This window comes from Oncorhynchus keta, chromosome 15 (assembly GCF_023373465.1).
Source record: "Oncorhynchus keta strain PuntledgeMale-10-30-2019 chromosome 15, Oket_V2, whole genome shotgun sequence".
Classification (NCBI taxonomy): Eukaryota; Metazoa; Chordata; class Actinopteri; order Salmoniformes; family Salmonidae; genus Oncorhynchus; species Oncorhynchus keta.
The window spans coordinates 25,613,388-25,634,582 of record NC_068435.1 but is presented as its reverse complement, the minus strand read 5'-3'; the positions used below and the strand labels follow the sequence as shown (position 1 = coordinate 25,634,582).

The 21,195-nt window shown below is 37.7% G+C and overlaps 1 protein-coding gene across 4 annotated transcripts in view; it reads left to right on the top strand.

Annotated features, from left to right (window-relative positions):
• The first annotated feature begins 1,497 nt into the window (after positions 1-1,497).
• Positions 1,498-21,195, top strand: part of LOC118394659 (E3 ubiquitin-protein ligase RNF220-like) — a 203,808-nt gene continuing 184,110 nt past the window's right edge. The window contains exons 1-2 of one of the 4 annotated variants that reach the window (XM_052463755.1): positions 1,498-1,841; positions 18,411-19,231. In XM_052463755.1, coding sequence (XP_052319715.1) covers positions 18,583-19,231 — 649 coding nt within the window. In that variant the 5' untranslated portion in view covers positions 1,498-1,841; positions 18,411-18,582. The remainder of the gene's footprint in view (positions 1,842-18,410; positions 19,232-21,195) is intronic. The other 3 variants (XM_052463757.1, XM_052463754.1, XM_052463756.1) reach the window with 3 other exon arrangements.

Here is a 21,195-nt window from a genome sequence, read left to right as displayed (position 1 = left end):
CAGCAACACATGACAACACAGCATGGTAGCAACACAACATGACAACAACATGGTAGCAACACAACATGGTAGCAGCACAAAACATGGTACAAACATTATTGGGCAGACAACAGCACAAAGGGCAAGAAGGTAGAGACAACAAATAAGCACTGTAGGCGCTATCACAAACTCCACACAGTGGTCACTGACTAGTTGAATATTCATTTCTATATTACAGAGTAGTTTAACTTAACTACAGTACTTCTGATCGCAACACCTCAGCAACACAGAATACATGTGTTTTGGAGTGTTAGGAAATTTGGAGCAAGTCCTGTGAAAGATTTGCTATCAAAGGCCCTATAAGTCAATACACACCAGACCATTTATAAACATTAGAGGTTGAGCTGTGCTATTTGATTTTGAATTGAGAGAGACCTGGGACACAGACAGGCCTCTTCCTCCTTCCCTCTAGTCACACTCAAATAGACATCATTAGCAACACAACTAAGTGATAATGTGTATGCATGCAGCCCATATGCAGGGATACTACTGAATCCCCCTCCCACGTTTCCCATGTTAGGGAATTTACTGTCACAGATAGCCTTGGCACAATGGCTGTGAAATGAGACTCGTCTTCACGTAAATGAAATGTTCATTTGAGGTTCATTTTGACACTCAAATATAAAGTAACTCAACAAAATAAGAGTTCAATTCACCATCGAAATACACTTGAAACACTGTATTGTACATGTACTTTACAGCATAGTCTAATAAGAATATTTTTATGTAAGGTATGTGATATTATTTACAGTAATATTTCCCTCCTATTTGATGGACTATACATGCAATTCAATATCTTTCCAGCAGGTGGACAATATCTGAACGGTCCATAGCCTGGAAAAGGCAGGCAAGACCAATGCAAGTGTTTTCCTCCGTTTTTGACAACAACCCACAATAGATGATCCAAAACAATCTCTATGAGCAACATAGTATGGGTTGTACACTTAGAAAAGTAATTATGGTCACTAAGAACTATTTAAAGTCTTGCTACAAAATACAAAATAAAAAGTATATATTTTGGTTTAAATGCTTTCTTGGGAATGTGGGGGTATTTTGTGTCCTGTGCTGGACGGAGCAAACTAGTTGTTGCTTTTCATACATTTAAAACTGGCCCTGACAGTTTCAACACATTTTCATTTGTTTTTAACACAGTAGGCTAATTAATTGCTTTGCATAAGCAGCTTGTTTTGAGAGGTCACCACGTATGGGACTTTGTCATTTCACGGCTACTGTAACGCGTGCGCTGTGCGTAATCATATCTTTGATTGGAAATAATATGCATGTTTTATGTACCTTTTGTTTAGAAGTGGACTTCATTTCCACTGGTCTCTTATGCAGCGAAGACAGAAGATAATTCATTCACTGTTCACAAAGCTCACTAAAACCCACCCTGGGGAAGACGGACGGAGAGAGGGGGCTGGGGAACTGCGAATGGGGGAAAGTGGAAAGGAGAGAATGTCAGTCATTGAGCAAACCCAGCGCTGAGCGGCAGCACTGCACCTAAAACACTGTTTGCGAGCGACACATCTACCTTAGATTCAATCTCTGCTTTTTCCTCGTTATTCCTAGACTCCACGCATATTCCCTCTCTCAGCGATACATGCAACTGATACCACTCTGAACACAAGAGCTGGCACAGCCTGCCTCGCCACATAGCAACCTTGCAACGAGGTGTTAACTAGCCTACTTTCCTTTCCATGCGACTCCGTTATCTCCGGTGCTTTCGCCAGCCTGCAATTGAAAAGTTTCGGTTTTGAGGATAAACGAAATCTACGACCTTCAAAGGGATTGTTTATAACAACGTAAGTACTCTGAATGTTTAGACTGTGATTGCGTTGTGTTCTACACTTTTACCTTTCGGGATTTTTTTGTCCAACTTTTAACGCAACACGAATCTGGCTGTAGGCTATCCGACTATTTTAAGCGTGAACTCATGTATTAATTGTCGTAGTACTTACTGATTGTGTGGTCGTCAACTCTGCCTCTTGAAATGTGAATCTTGTTTACAGTCATTGAGAATTGCATATATTTCTTAAGACTAGCGTTTGGGATTTTTATCATCAGCCCATGTGATGCATGCGTTAGGCTACCCTACTTTTTCTTCAAAAATGCTTTGCATTCTAACTTCTGAACCCGTTGGTTTGAATCATTAGGAGCGTTTCCACACGTTTCAAAGTCAGGGTAACTGTTAAACTTTACCTCTTGCTTTGGTCCTGAGTTGTAATTTTTACCTCATGTTTTGAACGTTGTTTTTATGCGGTCCTCTGCTCAAGTTAGGTCGGGAAAGGTATCATCACTTGTGGAAAGGACAAATCACCTGACATATAACCTCCATATAGTCAACACCTATAGTTTTACTTTAAATCGAGGTAGGCCTATCAGTAGTTGAAAATTCGGAGTAGTTGTGTCCGCTACCTTTAGTCAAGGCCTACAGTGGGGAACATGTCCAAGATGTTACAACATTGTTCCATCTAATGCGCGTGAACTACTTTTAGTCATCCAACGAATACCGTGGAGAAATATGACTCGTCACAGATTAAAAGTCAACGTTTTGATGTCTTTGTACAAAAACCCAATTAAGCTTCCGTGTAATAAGGTGATTATAACAATACTTGCCTTTGACTATTTTAAAAACACCCATTATCTATCGTAGCCTTTAATGCTTATTAAACTAAACAAAGCCATGCTTTAAGTTAATGACCGAACAGTGGCCCTAACACTGTCTGCACAGCACCATACACAATGAACACATCTCTCACCATTGTTTTGTTAAACCTTTGCTATTTGGAAAGGTATATTTTAACATAATCTAAGCCGCGGATTAAAATGTTAGTGAAGTATATTAGTTAATAGATGAATTCAGCATTTTCTCTAAACTTGGTAACATAATGTTTTCTCTCTCTCTCTCTCTCTCTCTCTCTCTCTCTCTCTCTCTCTCTCTCTCTCTCTGTGTGTGTTAGAAAGAGAGAGAGAGAGAGAGAGAGAGAGAGAGAGAGAGAGAGAGAGAGAGAGAGAGAGAGAGAGAGAGAGAGAGAGAGAGAGCGAGAGAGCGTACATGAATATATTTAGAGAGAGAGAGAGCAGGTAGCCTACGTGTTGACTAAGGTTCCGTTAAGCATCAATTATGTTCACTTTAATCCTCGGAAAGAAAAAATCCTGAAATCGAAAACTAGCGGAGAAGTATTCTGAGAGGGAGCCGAGAGAAAGAATAGGGAAACACCTGTTTACTACAGACCAATACAATTTACATCCTGCCCCAAATGACTGGCTACAAACTGGAAGGTTTCCGCTTAACCGACGAGTTGTAAACGAGTTGCTCCAAAGCGTAAGGCGTTTAGGTTAATTCACAGTTGATGAATACACAAAATATGATCAAGTGCAGCTCGCTCTCTAACGATAAGCGGTTGACAATGCGGCTTTTCTTCAAGAAATAATAGTTTTGGAAAGAAAGAAAACAACCTTTAACTTTCATGAGCAGTTTATAAAACTCAATCTAATTTGACTTAATAAAACGTTTTATAATTTTTCAATCATCTTATAATACAACGTTTTAGATATTATATAATAATTATAAAACGTTTTAAATAAAATGTAAGCTAAAAGGGAACAAGGTTAGCAAGGTGCCTTGTGTCTTTCAACAGTAGACTAGCCTATATTTTTCATCTGTGATCCTTTTAATCTAAAATGTTTGCTTTCAAAATATAATAAATTGTCTGTGTATGTTGACATGCCAAATCATCTTTATAGCTGTTATAACGGAGGGATGCAATTGAACTTTTTTTGTCAACTGGAAAGATTAGAGTCCTATGAGAGTCATATCCACCAGTCGACGCAGACAAACGTTTCCATATATTTTTATGACATTATATTGGCCTAATTGATATAGTCTAAGTGTGTAGGCTATAATTGGCTATTTCGATTTTTGAAAACTTTAACATTCTTATTTCACAAATATGACGTGAAAAAAACGGTCAAATTATTATTGCCTAATTTATTCCTATAGGCTTACTCACCCGTTTTATTTTCCACTAAAACACACTTTCATCGCTTCGGTTGATTTATCAGCATAGTTTATCAGCATAGTCTCACACTTTTTTCAAACTTCCTATTTTTCTATTAGCCTATGTTCAATTATGGACATCAAAAAGGAAGTGCTAGGCCTAACATGCTCTCTGACATGCGTTTAATTTTTTCGCATTAGGCCTATTTCTGCGTCTGATTATTTCTCTAATCGTGGTAGGTTTTCAACAAGTAAAAAGTTAGGTTTTGGCATATGGTTTAGTATCTTAGGCTAATTGAAACATCATCATTTAGATGGTACGCCTGTTATGTGATGAACCTCTAAATATCAATTTGTGTGCTGTGCAGACGAATAAGGATATGTTGGTTATTCTAAAATCATTGAGTAGCAGGTGAAATAGACACCTGATCTTTTCACAGCGCAATAATTTGTAGAGAAGAATGAGGTTATGAAAAATATCTTTAACAAGTCCAGTTTTGAACCGATATTACACCTGTTGGGATTGTTATACTTATTTTTAGGCTATTTAGTCCTTGTTGCTAAAGGAGAATATTATGTGAATTAATCAACTTCATGTACGCCTAGAATATAGATTCATTTTCCACTTAGCCTATTGAAATGATTGTCTACTCCGTCTCTGCTTTGCGTCTCTTCACTGTGGCCTGGGAAGAGTCAAGCAAAAAAATCAAAGTCGATGTCGGAAGAAAAGTAACACATTATTTATTTGTTAGCGTTTCGATTTTCCCCCCAGTCCTTCTTTTCTATCCCTTTCAGCAGCGATGTCAGCTGTTATTGCTTCCCATTGATCCTCTTGCAAAGTAAGAACTGAACTAAAATTAATGTCGAATCCAGAGCACGGATCAATAGCTAGAGTTATTTTAATCTGGATTTGAACGCTGTTTGGAATTAAAAAACCGGAGAGCAAGCAGGCGGAATGAAACACTGTTAGCAAATAGGAGAGCTTCTTCTTCTCTGTGTGGTTCGAGAGCTGAACTATTGCGAAGTAAAGGAGAAAGAATCGAAGATTTAGTCAAATTAGGCTACTCTTCATATTTGATCAATAGGGAATTATTAACGTCATGATATGCATTAAATATCGTAACTTGATATGCTACTGATCCTCCGTTTGGTCCAGACTTACACAAACCCAGACGACATAGATAGTAAATTAACTATGGATTACTCTATCGCGTCGTCTTGATGACCCTTGGTCTATTAAATCCTATCGATATATAGGCTAGGCTACTAATTCCTCGTTCTTTATCAAAAGCAGAATGGTCCCCCCCACCACATCCCCTCCATCACGTCCCTACGAAAGTTTATATTTTGTTTTGCTAATAAACACTTGACTGGATGCTAATTTGCCATGCAGATGGTGGCATGGTATGGTAATTGAAATCAACGGTAAATAACAAGTGTTTGAACATATGGGTTTAGGATAAATATCTCGCTCATGCACTCACGGTTTCACTGTACGCATCTTAGATTCGTTTTTGATATGCATTCATTATTTTGAATATTTGTAGGTTAGTCAATGCCTTGTGTGGAATGTTTAATCAAGGGAAGACGTTTCCCCTTCATTCATATTACAATATTCTGACCACTTCACTTCCCCCGTCGTTTAGCTCATTCTGTTTCCTACTGATTTTTTTTGACAGTGCAAATATTACTTGAAATGCTGTTTCTAATAAGGTTGTCTGGTTTTCTTTGTTGTGCGCTCAGTCTGTACAACCATGATGAGAACATTGTAGTGGCTAATTCGTTTCATATTGCGATATTCAATTTGAATAATCATACAATTTATCGCTTTTATTATTTCCTGTGTGTTTGCCTATATTGTTTTCAGTCATCCGTTACATGGCAATATTTGCATCGCGTTGCGACTAGTCTTAGTTTAACAAATATTCCCTTCATTTTTTGGGGTGTGATTTGACCAAAGTTTTGGTCAGTCTTGTGGATATAGCTATTTGCGTTTTATGTCTGTCAGGGACTTAACTTCAATATTCTGTTCTCTTTATTATTGTATTTTGTTGCTTTCTGTCACGAGTGCTTTTTGAATTGAGTGTACAAATCAGAGTCTCCAATACTTAATAGCAACGACTGTGTAGCTCTGGAACTAGTTATATATGCAGGAAAATGTACTTTTTTTTTTCCAATGTACACATGTGTAGGATATTACTATTATGATGTTATAAAATAATGCATTTTTATTGACAAATAATTGCAAACTATATTGAATAATGTTCCATTTTGATTCATGTTGCTTGTTTCCATTTAGTAGCATATTGCTAGATATTTCCAATAGCCGTTTGCAACGGTTTGACTGAATTGTATAGCAGTGTTATATCGTGAGAGACATTGCGAACAGGAGACAGTTCGGAGTTAGGATGTCTAATGTGATGAGGTTTGTACAATATAGTTATCAGATATTTTCTTTCTCAGATTTCACCATTTGTCAATGATCTGGATGTAAATTTCAGAGCTTGGAAATAAGTTAATTTTCACATCCTGCCCAGAAGGCATTATCAGTGCATTTGCTTCAATCGATTGTAGACAGATATCTTTGTGTACTTATTATCTTCCTACAGTCATGGCTTGGGAGTGGAAAGGCACTTGTTCCGATATGGCTGACTGACACACACACACACACACGCGCGCGCACACACACACACACACACACACACACACACACACACACACACACACACACACACACACACACACACACACACACACACACACACACACACACACACACACACACACACACACACATTCATTAATTATGAAAGCGTTGTTACTTGTGTCTTGAAGTCTTCTAAACTTCAGTTTCATGGCACTGCTCCTGTAATGAGAAGCCTGCCGTGTTGGCTGAGTTATTGTGTTGTGTTTTATATGTTGAGCTGGCCAACAAGTTGTCATAAGAAGACTTTGGGGCAGGTCATCACTGTGCTGCTCACTGTATGTTATTGAACATCCAGTGACTGGCCAGGTAGGCCAGTGGTGTCCTCATTCCTCAGTCCAGTCCAGGGCTCACTGTCCCCAGGCTCAGCCCAAGCCCTATGCTCTCTCTCTCTCTCTCTCTCTCTCTCCCTCCCTCCCCTCCCTCTCTCCCCCCTCTCTTTTTCTCCCTCTCTCACTTTCTCTCTCTATTTACAAAGAGGTTGCACAGCTTCAGTGAGTGAGATGGTCAGGGGTGAGAGACAGAAAGAGAGTGGGGTTCTCTTTGTAGTCCACTGCTGGCTTTGGCGCCCTGGGAGCCAGACACGACACCTTGCAAATAATCTGGGCTTAACAAGGAATTAGTTGGTTCAGGTGGGTTGTGTGTGGCAAACAGTCCATCGGCCCCTGAAATGAATAGCCTAGGCAGGTCAGGAAACATTAAAAAATGATTTTGTCTGAATCAATGTGTTTCGCTGTCCTTTTAGCTTCACAAAGGCTTATTTAGAAAGTAAACCCCCTTCTCCTTTTGGCAGTTCGACCTGAATGTCACTTTGGGTTGGTCACACACCAAGCCAATGGTTCAAATATACACAAAAGGAAAGAGAGTGCTTGGATTTGTGGGTGAAAGACATCTCGTAAAGATTTTGAAAAGACTGATTAGGCCTACACCACTCTGTGTCATACACTCCAATGGAATGTATTGGTTGTTAGTGAACTGCCATTCGAGCAGTGTGGCACAGCTTGTCCAATCCTTATTGATTTTGCAGCTGAATATGCCCAAGTGGCATTATTGTATCCTTCACTGAGCGCCGGCTCTGATATTAAATCTTACTTTCATATTTGTCAGCACTGCAGCATATTCGGTGGAGAAACAGCAGCTGCTGTTGGTACATTTTATCGAAATACTATCTATATAGATTTCATATTGGCGAGTGAGCAGGTGATTTTGATTCAGAAGGAACATTTGAGCTACGACAGTGTGTACAGAGTCACAGAGGCACACATCAATGACTCTATTTCAATAGTATTGACTGTCCTTCGGACATCAGCCACAACTGGCTGTCTAGAATACTGAGTGAGCTTTCCGCTGGGACGTGAACACACCCGGCCAGCCCAGCCACCACACAGACAGTTGACTCTGCCTGTCGCGAACACACCCGGCCAGCCCATCCACCACACAGACAGTTGACTCTGCCTGTCGCGAACACACCCGGCCAGCCCATCCACCACACAGACAGTTGACTCTGCCTGTCGCGAACAGACCCGGCCAGCCCATCCACCACACAGACAGTTGACTCTGCCTGTCGTGAACACACTTGGCCAGCCCATCCACCACACAGACAGTTGACTCTGACTGTCGCGAACACACTTGGCCAGCCCATCCACCACACAGACAGTTGACTCTGACTGTCGCGAACAGACCCGGCCAGCCCATCCACCACACAGACAGTTGACTCTGACTGTCGCGAACAGACCCGGCCAGCCCATCCACCACACAGACAGTTGACTCTGCCTGTCGCGAACAGACCCGGCCAGTCCATCCACCACACAGACAGTTGACTCTGCCTGTCGCGAACAGACCCGGCCAGCCCATCCACCACACAGACAGTTGACTCTGACTGTCGCGAACAGACCCGGCCAGCCCATCCACCACACAGACAGTTGACTCTGACTGTCGCGAATAGACCCGGCCAGCCCATCCACCACACAGACAGTTGACTCTGCCTGTCTGTGTCACAACAGCAAATATTTGATGCCACACTCCCTGTTTCAAGCGGCTAAAATCTATTAGATTTTTACCTATATGATTGGGTTTTTATCATTTTATGTGAAGTCTCGTATAAAAAATATCTTCGATAATGTCAAGAGGGTTTGTCCCCTTTAGACTGAGTGGTTTTTAGGTGCCTATAAAATGACAAGGGATTGTTTTGGAAGTGAAACAGTGTAATTAGCTGCTCTGAAATGTGCCAACATCTTCTCCCTATGTGCAGTAGAATCACATGAAGATGAGGAGTGAATAAACACCTCTTATGTTTCATAGTAATGTTTCATAGTAATAGTCATGTTTAATAGTAATGTTTCATAGTAAAGTTGAATAGTAATAGTAATGTTTCATAGTGATGTTTCAAAGTAATGTTTCATAGTAATGTTTCATATTAATAGTAAGGTTTCATAGTAATGTTTCACAGTAATAGTAATGTTTCATAGTAATGTTTCATAGTAATAGTAATGCTTCATAGTAATAGTAATGTTTCATAGTGATGTTTCGTAGTAATATTAATGTTTCATAGTGATGTTTCAAAGTATTGTTTCATAGTAATGTTTCTCAGTAATAGTAATGTTTCATAGTAATGTTTCATAGTAATAGTAATGTTTCATAGTAATGTTTCACAGTAATAGTAATGTTTCATAGTAATGTTTCATAGCAATGGTAATGTTTTATAGTAATAGTAATGTTTCATAGTAATAGTAATGTTTCATGGTAATGTTTCATAGTAATAATAATGTCTCATGGTAATGTTTCATAGTAATAGTAATGTTTCAAAGTATTGTTTCATAGTAATGTTTCACAGTAATTCTAATGTTTCATAGTAATGGTAATGTTTAATAGTAATGTTTCATAGTAGTGTTTCATAGTAATGGTAATGTTTCATAGTAATGCTTCATAGTAATGTTTCATAGCAATAGTAATGTTTCATTGGAATAGTAATGTTTCATAGTAATAGTATTTTTTCATAGTAATAGTAATGTTTCATAGTAATGGTTCATGGTAATGTTTCATAGTAATGTTTCATAGTAATAGTAATATTTCATAGTAATAGTAATGTTTCATAGTAATGTTTCATAGTAATAGTAATGTTTCATAGTAATGTTTCATAGTAATGGTAATGTTTCATAGTAATGTTTCATAGTAATGTTTCATAGTAATAGTAATGTTTCATAGTAATGTTTCATAGTAATAGTAATGTTTCATAGTAATGTTTCATGGTAATGTTTCGTAGTAATAGTAATGTTTCATAGTAATAGTAATGTTTCATAGTAATAGTAATGTTTCATAGTAATGTTTCATAGTCATAGTAATGTTTCATAGTCATGTTTCATAGCAATGTTTCATAGTAATAGTAATGTTTCATAGTAATAGTAATATTTCATAGTAATGGTTCATAGTAATGGTAATGTTTCATAGTAATAGTAATGTTTCATAGTAATGTTTCATCGTAATAGTAATATTTCATAGTAATGTTTCATAGTAATTGTAATGTTTCATAGTAATGTTTCATAGTAATGGTAATGTTTCATAGTAATAGTAGTGTTTATAGTAATGTTTCATAGTAATGGTAATGTTTCATAGTAATAATAGAGTTTCATAGTAATGTTTCATAGTGATAGTAATGTTTCATAGTAATGTTTCTCAGTGATGTTTCAGAATAATATTAATATTTCATAGTAATGTTTCATAGTAATGTCTCATAGTGATGTTTCACAGTAATATTAATGTTTCATTGTAATAGTAATGTTCCATAGTGATGTTTTATAGTAATGTTTCATAGTAATGTTTCATAGTAATAGTAATGTTTCATAGTAATGTTTCATAGTAATGTTTCATAGTCATAGTAATGTTTCATAGTAATGTTTCATAGTAATGGTAATGTTTCATAGTAATGTTTCATAGTAATGGTAATGTTTCATAGTAATATTTCATAGTAATGTTTCATAGTAATAGTAATGTTTCATAGTAATTTTTCATAGCAATGGTAATGTTTCATAGTAATGTTTCATAGTAATGCTTCATAGTAATGTTTCATAGTAATAGTAATGTTTCATAGCAATAGTAATGTTTCATAGTAATGTTTCATAGTAATAGTAATATTTCATAGTAATAGTAATGTTTCCTAGTAATGTTTCATAGTAATAGTAATGTTTCATATTACTGTTTCATAGTAATGTTTCAGAGTAATAGTAATGTTTCATAGTAATGTTCCATAGTAATAGTAATGTTTCATAGTAATAGTACTATTCCATAGTAATATTTCATAGTAAGAGTAATGTTTCATAGTAATGTTTCACAGTAATAGTGATGTTTCATAGTAATAGTAATGTTTCATAGTAATAGTAATGTTTCATAGTAATGTTTCATAGTAATGTTTCATAGTAATAGTAATGTTTAATAGTAATAGCAATGTTTCATAGTAATGTTTCATAGTAATGGTAATGTTTCATAGTAATGTTTCATAGCAATGGTAATGTTTCATAGTAATAGTAATGTTTCATAGTAATGTTTCACGTTAATAGTAATGTTTCATAGTAATGTTTCATAGTAATGGTAATGTTTCATAGTAATGGTAGTGTTTATAGTAATGTTTCATAGTAATGTTTCGTAGTGATGTTTCAGAATAATATTAATATTTCATAGTAATGTTTCATAGTAATGTTTCATAGTGATGTTTCATAGTAATATTAATGTTTCATTGTAATAGTAATGTTCCATAGTAATGTTTTATAGTAATGTTTCATAGTAATAATAACGTTTCATAGTAATGTTTCATAGTCATAGTAATGTTTCATAGTAATTTTTCATAGCAATGGTAATGTTTCATAGTAATGTTTCATAGTAATGGTAAAGTTTCATAGTAATGTTTCATAGTAATCGTAATGTTTCATAGTAATAGTAATGTTTCATAGTAATGTTTCATATGAATGTTTCATAGTAATAGTAATGTTTCATAGTAATGTTTCATAGTAATGTTTCATAGTGATAGTAATGTTTCATAGTAATGTTTCATGGTAATGTTTCGTAGTAATAGTAATGGTTTATAGTAATATTTCATAGTAATAGTAATGTTTCATAGTAATGTTTCATAGTAATAGTAATGTTTCATAGTAATGTTTCATATTAATAGTAATGTTTCATAGTAAAGTACTATTTCATAGTAATGTTTCATAGTAATGTTTCACAGTAATAGTAATTTTTCATAGTAATGTTTCATAGTTATAGTAATGTTTAATAGTAATGTTTCCCACTAATAGTAATGTTTCATAGTAACAGTAATGTTTCACAGTAATAGTAGTGTTTCATAGTAATGTTTCATAGTAATAGTAATATTTCATATTAATGTTTCATAGTAATGTTTCAGAGTAATAGTAATGTTTCATAGTAATGTTTCATAGTAATAGTAATGTTTCATAGTAATAGTACTATTTCATAGTAATGTTTCACAGTAATAGTAATGTTTCATAGTAATAGTAATGTTTCACAGTAATAGTAATGTTTCATAGTAATAGTAATGTTTCATAGTCATGTTTCATAGTAATGTTTCATAGTGATGTTTCATAGCAATGTTTCATAGTAATAGTAATGTTTCATGGTAATAGTAATGTTTTGTAGAAATAGTAATGTTTCATTGTAATAGTAATGTTTCATAGTAATAGTAATATTTCATAGTAATGTTTCATAGTAATAGTAATGTTTCATAGTAATAGTAATGTTTCATAGTAATGTTTCATAGTAATAGTAATGTTTCATAGTAATGTTTCATAGTAATGTTTCATAGTAATAGTAATGTTTCATAGTAATAGTAATGTTTCATAGTAATGTTTCATAGTAATAGTAATGTTTCATAGTAATGTTTCATAGTAATGTTTCATAGTGATAGTAATGTTTCATAGTAATGTTTCATGGTAATGTTTCGTAGTAATAGTAATGTTTTATAGTAATATTTCATAGTAATAGTAATGGTTCATAGTAATAGTAATGTTTCATAGTAATAGTACTATTTCATAGTAATGTTTCATAGTCATGTTTCACAGTAATAGTAATGTTTCATAGTAATGTTTCATAGTAATAGTAATGTTTAATAGTAATGTTTCCCAGTAATAGTAATGTTTCATAGTAATAGTAATGTTTCATAGTAATTGTAATATTTCATAGTAATGTTTCATAGTAATAGTAATGTTTAATGGTAATAGTAATGTTTCATAGTAATGTTTCATAGTAATGTTTCATAGTCATAGTAATGTTTCGTAGTAATGTTTCATAGTAATGTTTCATAGTCAAAGTAATGTTTCATAGTCATGTTTCATAGTAATAGTAATGTTTCATGGTAATAGTAATGTTTCGTAGTAATAGTAATGTTTCAGAGTAATAGTAATGTTTCATAGTAATAGTAATGTTTCATGGTAATAGTAATGTTTCATAGTAATGTTTCATAGTAATGTTTCATAGTCATAGTAATGTTTCGTAGTAATGTTTCATAGTAATGTTTCATAGTCATAGTAATGTTTCATAGTAATGTTTCCCAGTAATAGTAATGTTTCATAGTAATAGTAATGTTTCATAGTAATAGTAATGTTTCATGGTAATGTTTCATTGGAATAGTAATGTTTCATAGTAATGTTTCCCAGTAATAGTAATGTTTCATAGTAATAGTAATGTTTCATAGTATTGATTCATAGTAATAGTAATGTTTCATAGTAATAGTAATGTTTCATAGTAATAGTAATGTTTCATAGTAATGTTTCATAGTAATAGGAATGTTTCATAGTAATAGTAATGTTTCATAGTAATGTTTCATAGTAATAGTAATGTTTCATAGTAATGTTTTATTGTAAGTAATGTTTCCCAGTAATAGTAATGTTTCATAGTAATAGTAATGTTTCATAGTAATAGTAATGTTTCATAGTAATGTTTCATAGTAATAGTAATGTTTCATAGTAATAGTAATGTTTCATAGTAATAGTAATGTTTCATAGTAATGTTTCATAGTAATAGTAATGTTTCATAGTAATGTTTCATTGTAATAGTAATGTTTCATAGTAATGTTTCACAGTAATAGTAATGTTTCATAGTAATGTTTCCCAGTAATAGTCATGTTTCATAGTAATAGTAATGTTTCATAGTAATGCTTCATAGTAATAGTAATGTTTCATAGTAATAGTAATGTTTCATAGTAATAGTAATGTTTCATAGTAATGTTTCATAGTAATAGTAATGTTTCATAGTAATGTTTTATTGTAAGTAATGTTTCCCAGTAATAGTAATGTTTCATAGTAATAGTAATGTTTCATAGTAATAGTAATGTTTCATAGTAATGTTTCATAGTAATAGTAATGTTTCATAGTAATAGTAATGTTTCATAGTAATGTTTCATAGTAATAGTAATGTTTCATAGTAATGTTTCATTGTAATAGTAATGTTTCATAGTAATGTTTCACAGTAATAGTAATGTTTCATAGTAATGTTTCCCAGTAATAGTCATGTTTCATAGTAATAGTAATGTTTCATAGTAATGCTTCATAGTAATAGTAATGTTTCATAGTAATAGTAATGTTTCATAGTAATGTTTCATAGTAATAGTAATGTTTCATAGTAATGTTTCATAGTAATAGTAATGTTTCATAGTAATGTTTCATTGTAATAGTAATGTTTCATAGTAATGTTTCACAGTAATAGTAATGTTTCATAGTAATGTTTCCCAGTAATAGTCATGTTTCATAGTAATAGTAATGTTTCATAGTAATGCTTCATAGTAATAGTAATGTTTCCCAGTAATAGTCATGTTTCATAGTAATAGTAATGTTTCATAGTAATGCTTCATAGTAATAGTAATGTTTCATAGTAATAGTAATGTTTCATAGTAATGTTTCATAGTAATAGTAATGTTTCATAGTAATGTTTCATAGTAATAGTAATGTTTCATAGTAATAGTAATGTTTCATAGTAATGTTTCCCAGTAATAGTAATGTTTCATAGTAATGTTTCATAGTAATAGTAGTGTTTATAGTAATGTTTCATAGAGTTGCCAGATCTGGTAGAGCAGTTCTACTGTACATGTACATACACTTGTAAATGTGTCTCGTTCGAATATTATCTACAATCTATTTTAATTTCACATTTTGAGAAATATATTTTTTGGAACTTGTTGTGGATTTTGGAAGTTATCTGCGGTGTTACAGTGATGTTTCTTTAGTTGATGAACTAATGGGCAGAAATAGGGTTGGTACTGTGTATTTACATTTTCTTGAATTGTAGGGAGTAGGCTGATGCATTTGAATTGAATAGCTGATGAAGATGCTGTTTTTTTAAACAAGAGGGTCTGTAGGTACACTTCCCTCTTTAGAAGTTCGGAGATAATTAGAGATCCACTTGTTCAAATCATCTCCCGAATTACTACAACATCAACTTGCAAATAGTTTAAATATATAACCTCTCCATAGATAATATGCCTATGCACACTTGTGTGTGTGTGTGTGTGTGTGTGTGTGTGTGTGTGTGTGTGTGTGTGTGTGTGTGTGTGTGTGTGTGTGTGTGTGTGTGTGTGTGTGTGCGTGTGTGTGTGCGCGCGCGTGTGTGTCTATGTGCGTGTGTCTATGTGTGTGTTAATGTGTGTGTGTCTATGTGTGTGTGTTTGTGTGTGTGTGTGTGCGTGTGTGTGTGTGTGCGTGTGTGTGTGTCTAAGTGCGTGTGTGTCTATGTGCGTGTGTGTGTGTAAATGTGTGTGTGTGCGCGTGCTCGCGCGCTTGTGTGTCTATGTGCGTGTGTCTATGTGTGTGTTAATGTGTGTGTGTGTGTCTATGTGTGTGTCTATGTGTGTGTGTGTATGTGTGTTTGTATGTGTGTGTGTGTGTGTGTGTGTGTGTGTGCGCGTGTGTGTGCGCGTGTGTGTGTGTGCGTGTCTATGTGCGTGTGTGTGCGTCAATGTGTGTGTATGTATGTGTGTGTGTGTGTGTGTGTGTGTGTGTGTGTGTGTGTGTGTGTGTATGGGTGTGTGTGTGTGTGTGTGTGTGTGCGTGTGTGTGTGTGTGTGTGTGTGTGTGTGTGTGTGTGTGTGTGTGTGTGTGTGTGTGTGTGTGTGTGTGTGTGTGTGTGTGTGTGTGTGTGCTCCAGTAAAATGTAATAATAATAAAATGTAAGCGTGGCACTTTCACTGTTGTCAACAATCTCTAAATGTACTGACAGACAAGGAAAGCACAGGAGCTGTGGTCTGAATGACGCTCTCTAAGGAAACTTTAGCTGTTTGGGGCTCCAATACTTGGCCATCAGTCAGAGTTGACAGTGTATGTTTATATCTAAATTGGATTTATGTGCGTTTCTCTCCTAAAACAACCAGATGGAAAATAGGTTTGACATCCCAACTATTTACCTTTACAAAGACCTATATCTTATTTTACATCAGTGCCTTTCTGACAGGAACTATATTACACTTCATTGTTGTTGACGTTGCAATTTCTCAAGATATCATGACATTGTCACTTAAAATACAATAATGTGTTGTGTTTAATATTTCACTGACAGCTGCATCAGTCTACTGAGAGTAATCAAGTTATGACAATATGGAAATATTCTATCTATGACGTTCAATAATAAAATGCAGATAAACCCAGTCAGTAAATATTTAGGAGCTATTTTCAGTAGATTCTAACTGACATCCACTGTATATATATGTATTATAGGTTATTCCAATGTTCCAATGTTGTTCCAATGTTGTTCCAATGTTATTCCAATGATTGTTTATCATTAGTGATAAGGATAATAGATCTTCAGTTGAGATCACACTGATTCTCAACTTTGGCTGAACTTTTATTATTCAGTCTTATGATTTAAAAGGATGTAGTATATTATAAGACAAGCATGCAGTAATGAGATAGAAAACAGTTTAAGGCCTCCCTTCGGTGTCAGTTTCCCGACAACTCTGCGTGGTGTGGAGTGGAGCGGAGCAGAGGAGTGTGTGTGTGTGTCAGTGTGTGTCAGGCTCCAGCCCACAGGGCTGACTCAAGCGCCCTGGGAGCACAAGATTTGTTCCTGTAGCTCCTGCACCAGGCGACTTCGGCTCTGTTCCCTCGCCTTCTGGAGAAGAGAGAAATGATTAGCACATCGGTACAACACTCAGCCTACTTATGCTTTCGGCATAAGGGGATATCCTGTGTCCTTTTATTGAATTGTCAGTTTCACACGGAGTCCACAGCTCTGCACGCTGATGGTAACGATAATACAGCTCAAGTATCCAGGTATTTGTCACTGTGTTACCTGGCTGTCAACACCTACATGGAGTCATTGTTTAGAGGTTATCCCAGAGAAGAGATCTGATAGGCAGGGAAGACTATGATGAAAGGGGGCATGGATAGGGCCTTTTGTTACAGATAGGGTATTGTTATTGGTACCATTTCAAGGTGCTTTTTCCTGGATAGATTAGGGGGAAAGACAGAGTGTAATGTGATGCTTGGGCGTCTGGCCAGACCGGAGCACTGTAGTGTACTATAGTATAGTATAACCCATTTTCAACAGACATTCCCCTGACATCTACTGTATCGCTATGTCCCAAATGGCACCCTGTTCCCTATATAGTGCACTACTTTTGTCCAGAGCCCCACAGGGGCACCATGTAGGGGATAGGGCTCCGTTTTGGACGAAGCCTGTGTGGTAATGTAAATGTAATGTAAATAGATTCTTTCGGAGAGAGGCTGTGTGTGCAGTGTGTCAAAGCTCAGATCAGGTTTTAAATGGATTTGAATGAGTGTTCAGGACAGCTGATGTATATAAAATATTTCTCAGCTAATTCCCGTGGAGAGTCTTTGATGTGGGCAGATATTCTGTGTGCCTTTGAAGAGCTATGTACATGATGCTGTAGGTTTGACCTTATCCACATGAATTGGTTCAACATTTGAGAGGATTTAGATAAATCAATGGTGAATGTATGATAGCATATCTAACTTCAACATTTTCTGTGTATGTCAATGTAAAGGTACATGGAATATTATTTTAAAATATAGATTTATGAAGTAGAGATGCATAAAATACTGAATTTGTAACTTCAGTTTTGTGTTTGATTTTTATAGATGATGGGCACTTCTTTTGAGCTCTTAAAATGTATACCCACACATAGGTCCACCTTCTAATTACACTTTGGGATATTTGAAACGTTTCATAAATCGTTGCCATTGTTTCATAAATTCACCTCACACACTTTGTTCAATCTGACCATTTAATCCTCCTGAGAGTCTCAGTCTGTTTCACTGCTCCAGAGGCCAAGAGGTTAAGTGCAGCTAATTTATTCATTCAGTCAAATTTCCTGGCTGTGCAGATGGCAGCCTGATATGATATCACTATCACAATCCCATTGGAGTAGGCAGCCTGGGGACCAGGGACGAGTGTTCACATGAGCAGGCCCGGCCTTATCAGATTGACGAGCGCTGCCCTTATCTGTGACAGACGGTTCTGGTCCAGCTGCAGGCAGGGGAGGGAGAGATGGAGAGATGGGGAAATAATCCGCTTAAATCGATGTGATCCAACCCCAGATCTCTCTCTGAGGGAAAGTTTGTGACTTCTTCAAAGAGGCTCTGTCATGTTATTTTTAATAGTTTTATGGCTGATGCTGAATGAAAACGTCACTTCTTGTGTGTCCTGTTACAGACGGTGACCTGAGGAGGATGAACCCGCAGTGAGACTGGACCCTTCCGTGAGGACCCACCTTCCCCTGACCTGCGTGTCCAGAGCCGCCTCCCGCAGCCCGGACACCCCGCCCCACTCCTTCTTCTCTCAGCCCCTCCTCTGGGCCCAGGAACCCCACTCCTCAGGTACCAGGATGGACCTGCACCGGGCCGCTTTCAAGATGGAGTCGTCCTCTTACCTTCCCAACCCTCTGGCATCCCCGGCCCTGATGGTGCTGGCTTCCACCGCCGAGGCCAGCCGCGACGCCTCCATCCCCTGCCAGCAGCCCCGCCCCTTCGGCGTGCCTGTCTCCATGGGGGAGAAGGACATGCACCTGCCCTTCAACAATGGCTCCTACACCTTCGCCTCCATGTACCACCGTCAGGGAGCCGTTCCCGGGGGCTTCCCCAACCGGGACTTCCCCTCCTCCCTGCTGCACCTGCATCACCAGTTCGCCCCCCCAAACCTGGACTGCTCCCCCATCAGCATGCTGAACCACAGCGGGGTGGGGGCCTTCCGACCCTTCGCCTCCCCTCCAGACGACCGTGACGGGGCAGGGGGCTACCAGTCTGCCTTCACCCCAGCCAAGCGCCTCAAAGGCTGCCTGGATGCAGACGCCTCTCCCCACCTGCGCTACACGGACGCTGAGGGTAAAGAGTATGACTTTGGGGGGGGACAGATCCCCTCCAGCTCCCCAAGCGCCCTTAAGGCAGTGGAGGACGCTGGGAAAAAGATTTTTGCAGTGTCCGGCCTGTTGTCCGACCGCGAGACGTCATCGAGCCCAGAGGACCGCATCGAACGCTGTGAGTACATGTATCTGTATATTATGAAACATAAAACTCATGTAAAGGTAACCACTAATTCTACTATTAAATCATGCCTCACAAACAATACGCTTTTGATATTAGTTTACAAGAAGAAATGTACCTAAAAACAACACATACTGTGTGCTGTGTTGCTATAGAGACAGCAGCATCCATACGTTGCTATCTATGAAGTGCATTAAAGTACAGAGGGATGTTCAGGAAGTGAGCCCCACACACAGATGAACTCCACAGATTTGATTCATAAATTACATGGAAGTTTCTCTTGGGTAAGTGCAAGTGAAAGAATTTGGGAAAATATCAAATGATGCCAGGGCATGCTCAGAAGAATAAGTATGCTGCTGAGAGGGAGTCCAGTAATATAACTGGCAGTAATCCACCCTGTGAACCTTAACTCCAAAATACAGTAGCAGCCTGTGAAAACCAAAGACATTTCCATAGGCCCACTCAGCCTTAAACTCACTCACACACTGTCCTCCCCTCTCGCTGTGGTCTGTGGCGAACGCATACACACACGCTGATGTGTGAGCTCACGCGGTCACACACACGCGCTCAAACACACACACGCACACACGCACACACACACACACGCACACACACACACACACACGCGCGCACACACACACACACACACACACAATTCCCTCCCCGATTATGTTCTCTGTCACCCCTACAGTACACAACACTGATTTTCTGGTCCCTTCTTCCTGCCTTCCCCCCATGTCCTTTCCTGTCCCTGTCTCACTCCAACTCCCACAAGCTCTGGGACATTAGCATTCTCCAATGAGCAGAGGCCATTTGGCTCACTGTTTTAATCTGATTACTTGGGAAGTGACTCGCAGCAAGATGGGGTACAGTCCTGTCATCAGCATTCATCATACCACTGCACTCACCCAGCCAGTGTGGCAAATGAACAGGGGATTACCCAGCTTCCCAAACTTTGGCAGGAGACATGTCTCTAACAGGAGGGGCGGATAACCCCCCCACCCCCACCCTCTCTCTGCACAAGCACTAACAAGTCCTACACACGTCAACAGGATCCATCTGATCTTGAGACAGATTGGTGGGAGAGAGAGAGCGAGAGAGAGAGAAAGTGGGAGTCAGTCTCTCAGGAGAAAGAGACCGAGCCCTCATTATGGTGGCGGGTAATTGCACACTGAGAGTCGCTGTGCTTTCTCACTATCTTTCTCACTCTTCCTCTCCCTTTTCCTCTCTCTGTCTCTGTCATTGGGAGGGCTGGAGCGCGACAGGCGCACTGTGCATAAGGAGAGATCGAACCACCCTTGATCGAACACATGAGAGACAAGAGCGGCGAACTGAGACTGATCCGATAAAAACACCACCGGAGGAGCAGGGAGGGGGAATGACACCCAGCAAGAAGAACAAGAGGGAGAGAGAAGGAGGGAAGAAGAGAGAGAGAGATGAAAGAAATAGCATTTCTCATAAAGGATTACTTGTTATAGGAGTCTTGTTTAAGTCTCGTTGGTGTTTTTCAGATCCTGTAAACGTCAGCCCAGCTAATGCTGCCTGTGTTTCTGCTGGTCATGGTTATGTCCAACCAGAGAGATGCATGTAGATTTCTAGCGTAGATAGAAGTGAAATAGATAGAATTACATGTCCTTCGTGTTGGGCATTGGGAAATTGCAAGGCTTATGGATCTTACCAATACCATCCAGATAAACTGCTATTGTGTGTTAAGCTGATATTGGTGTCATTTGATTAGAATACGGTCTGGTTCATCCTCACTGATATAGAGGAGATTAGGGTGGAAGGGGACCAGGGGACTAGGGGGGTTGGCATCCCCAGTGTAGAGCAAGGCGGCATGGGCATAGGGTATGGCGAGGACGGGGAGGGAGGAAATTATTTTGAGAGCTGGAAGCTGTTTTCTGTTTTGGAGTCTTGTCTAATTCGATTAAACCTGCACCCACCAAGGGCTCGGATGC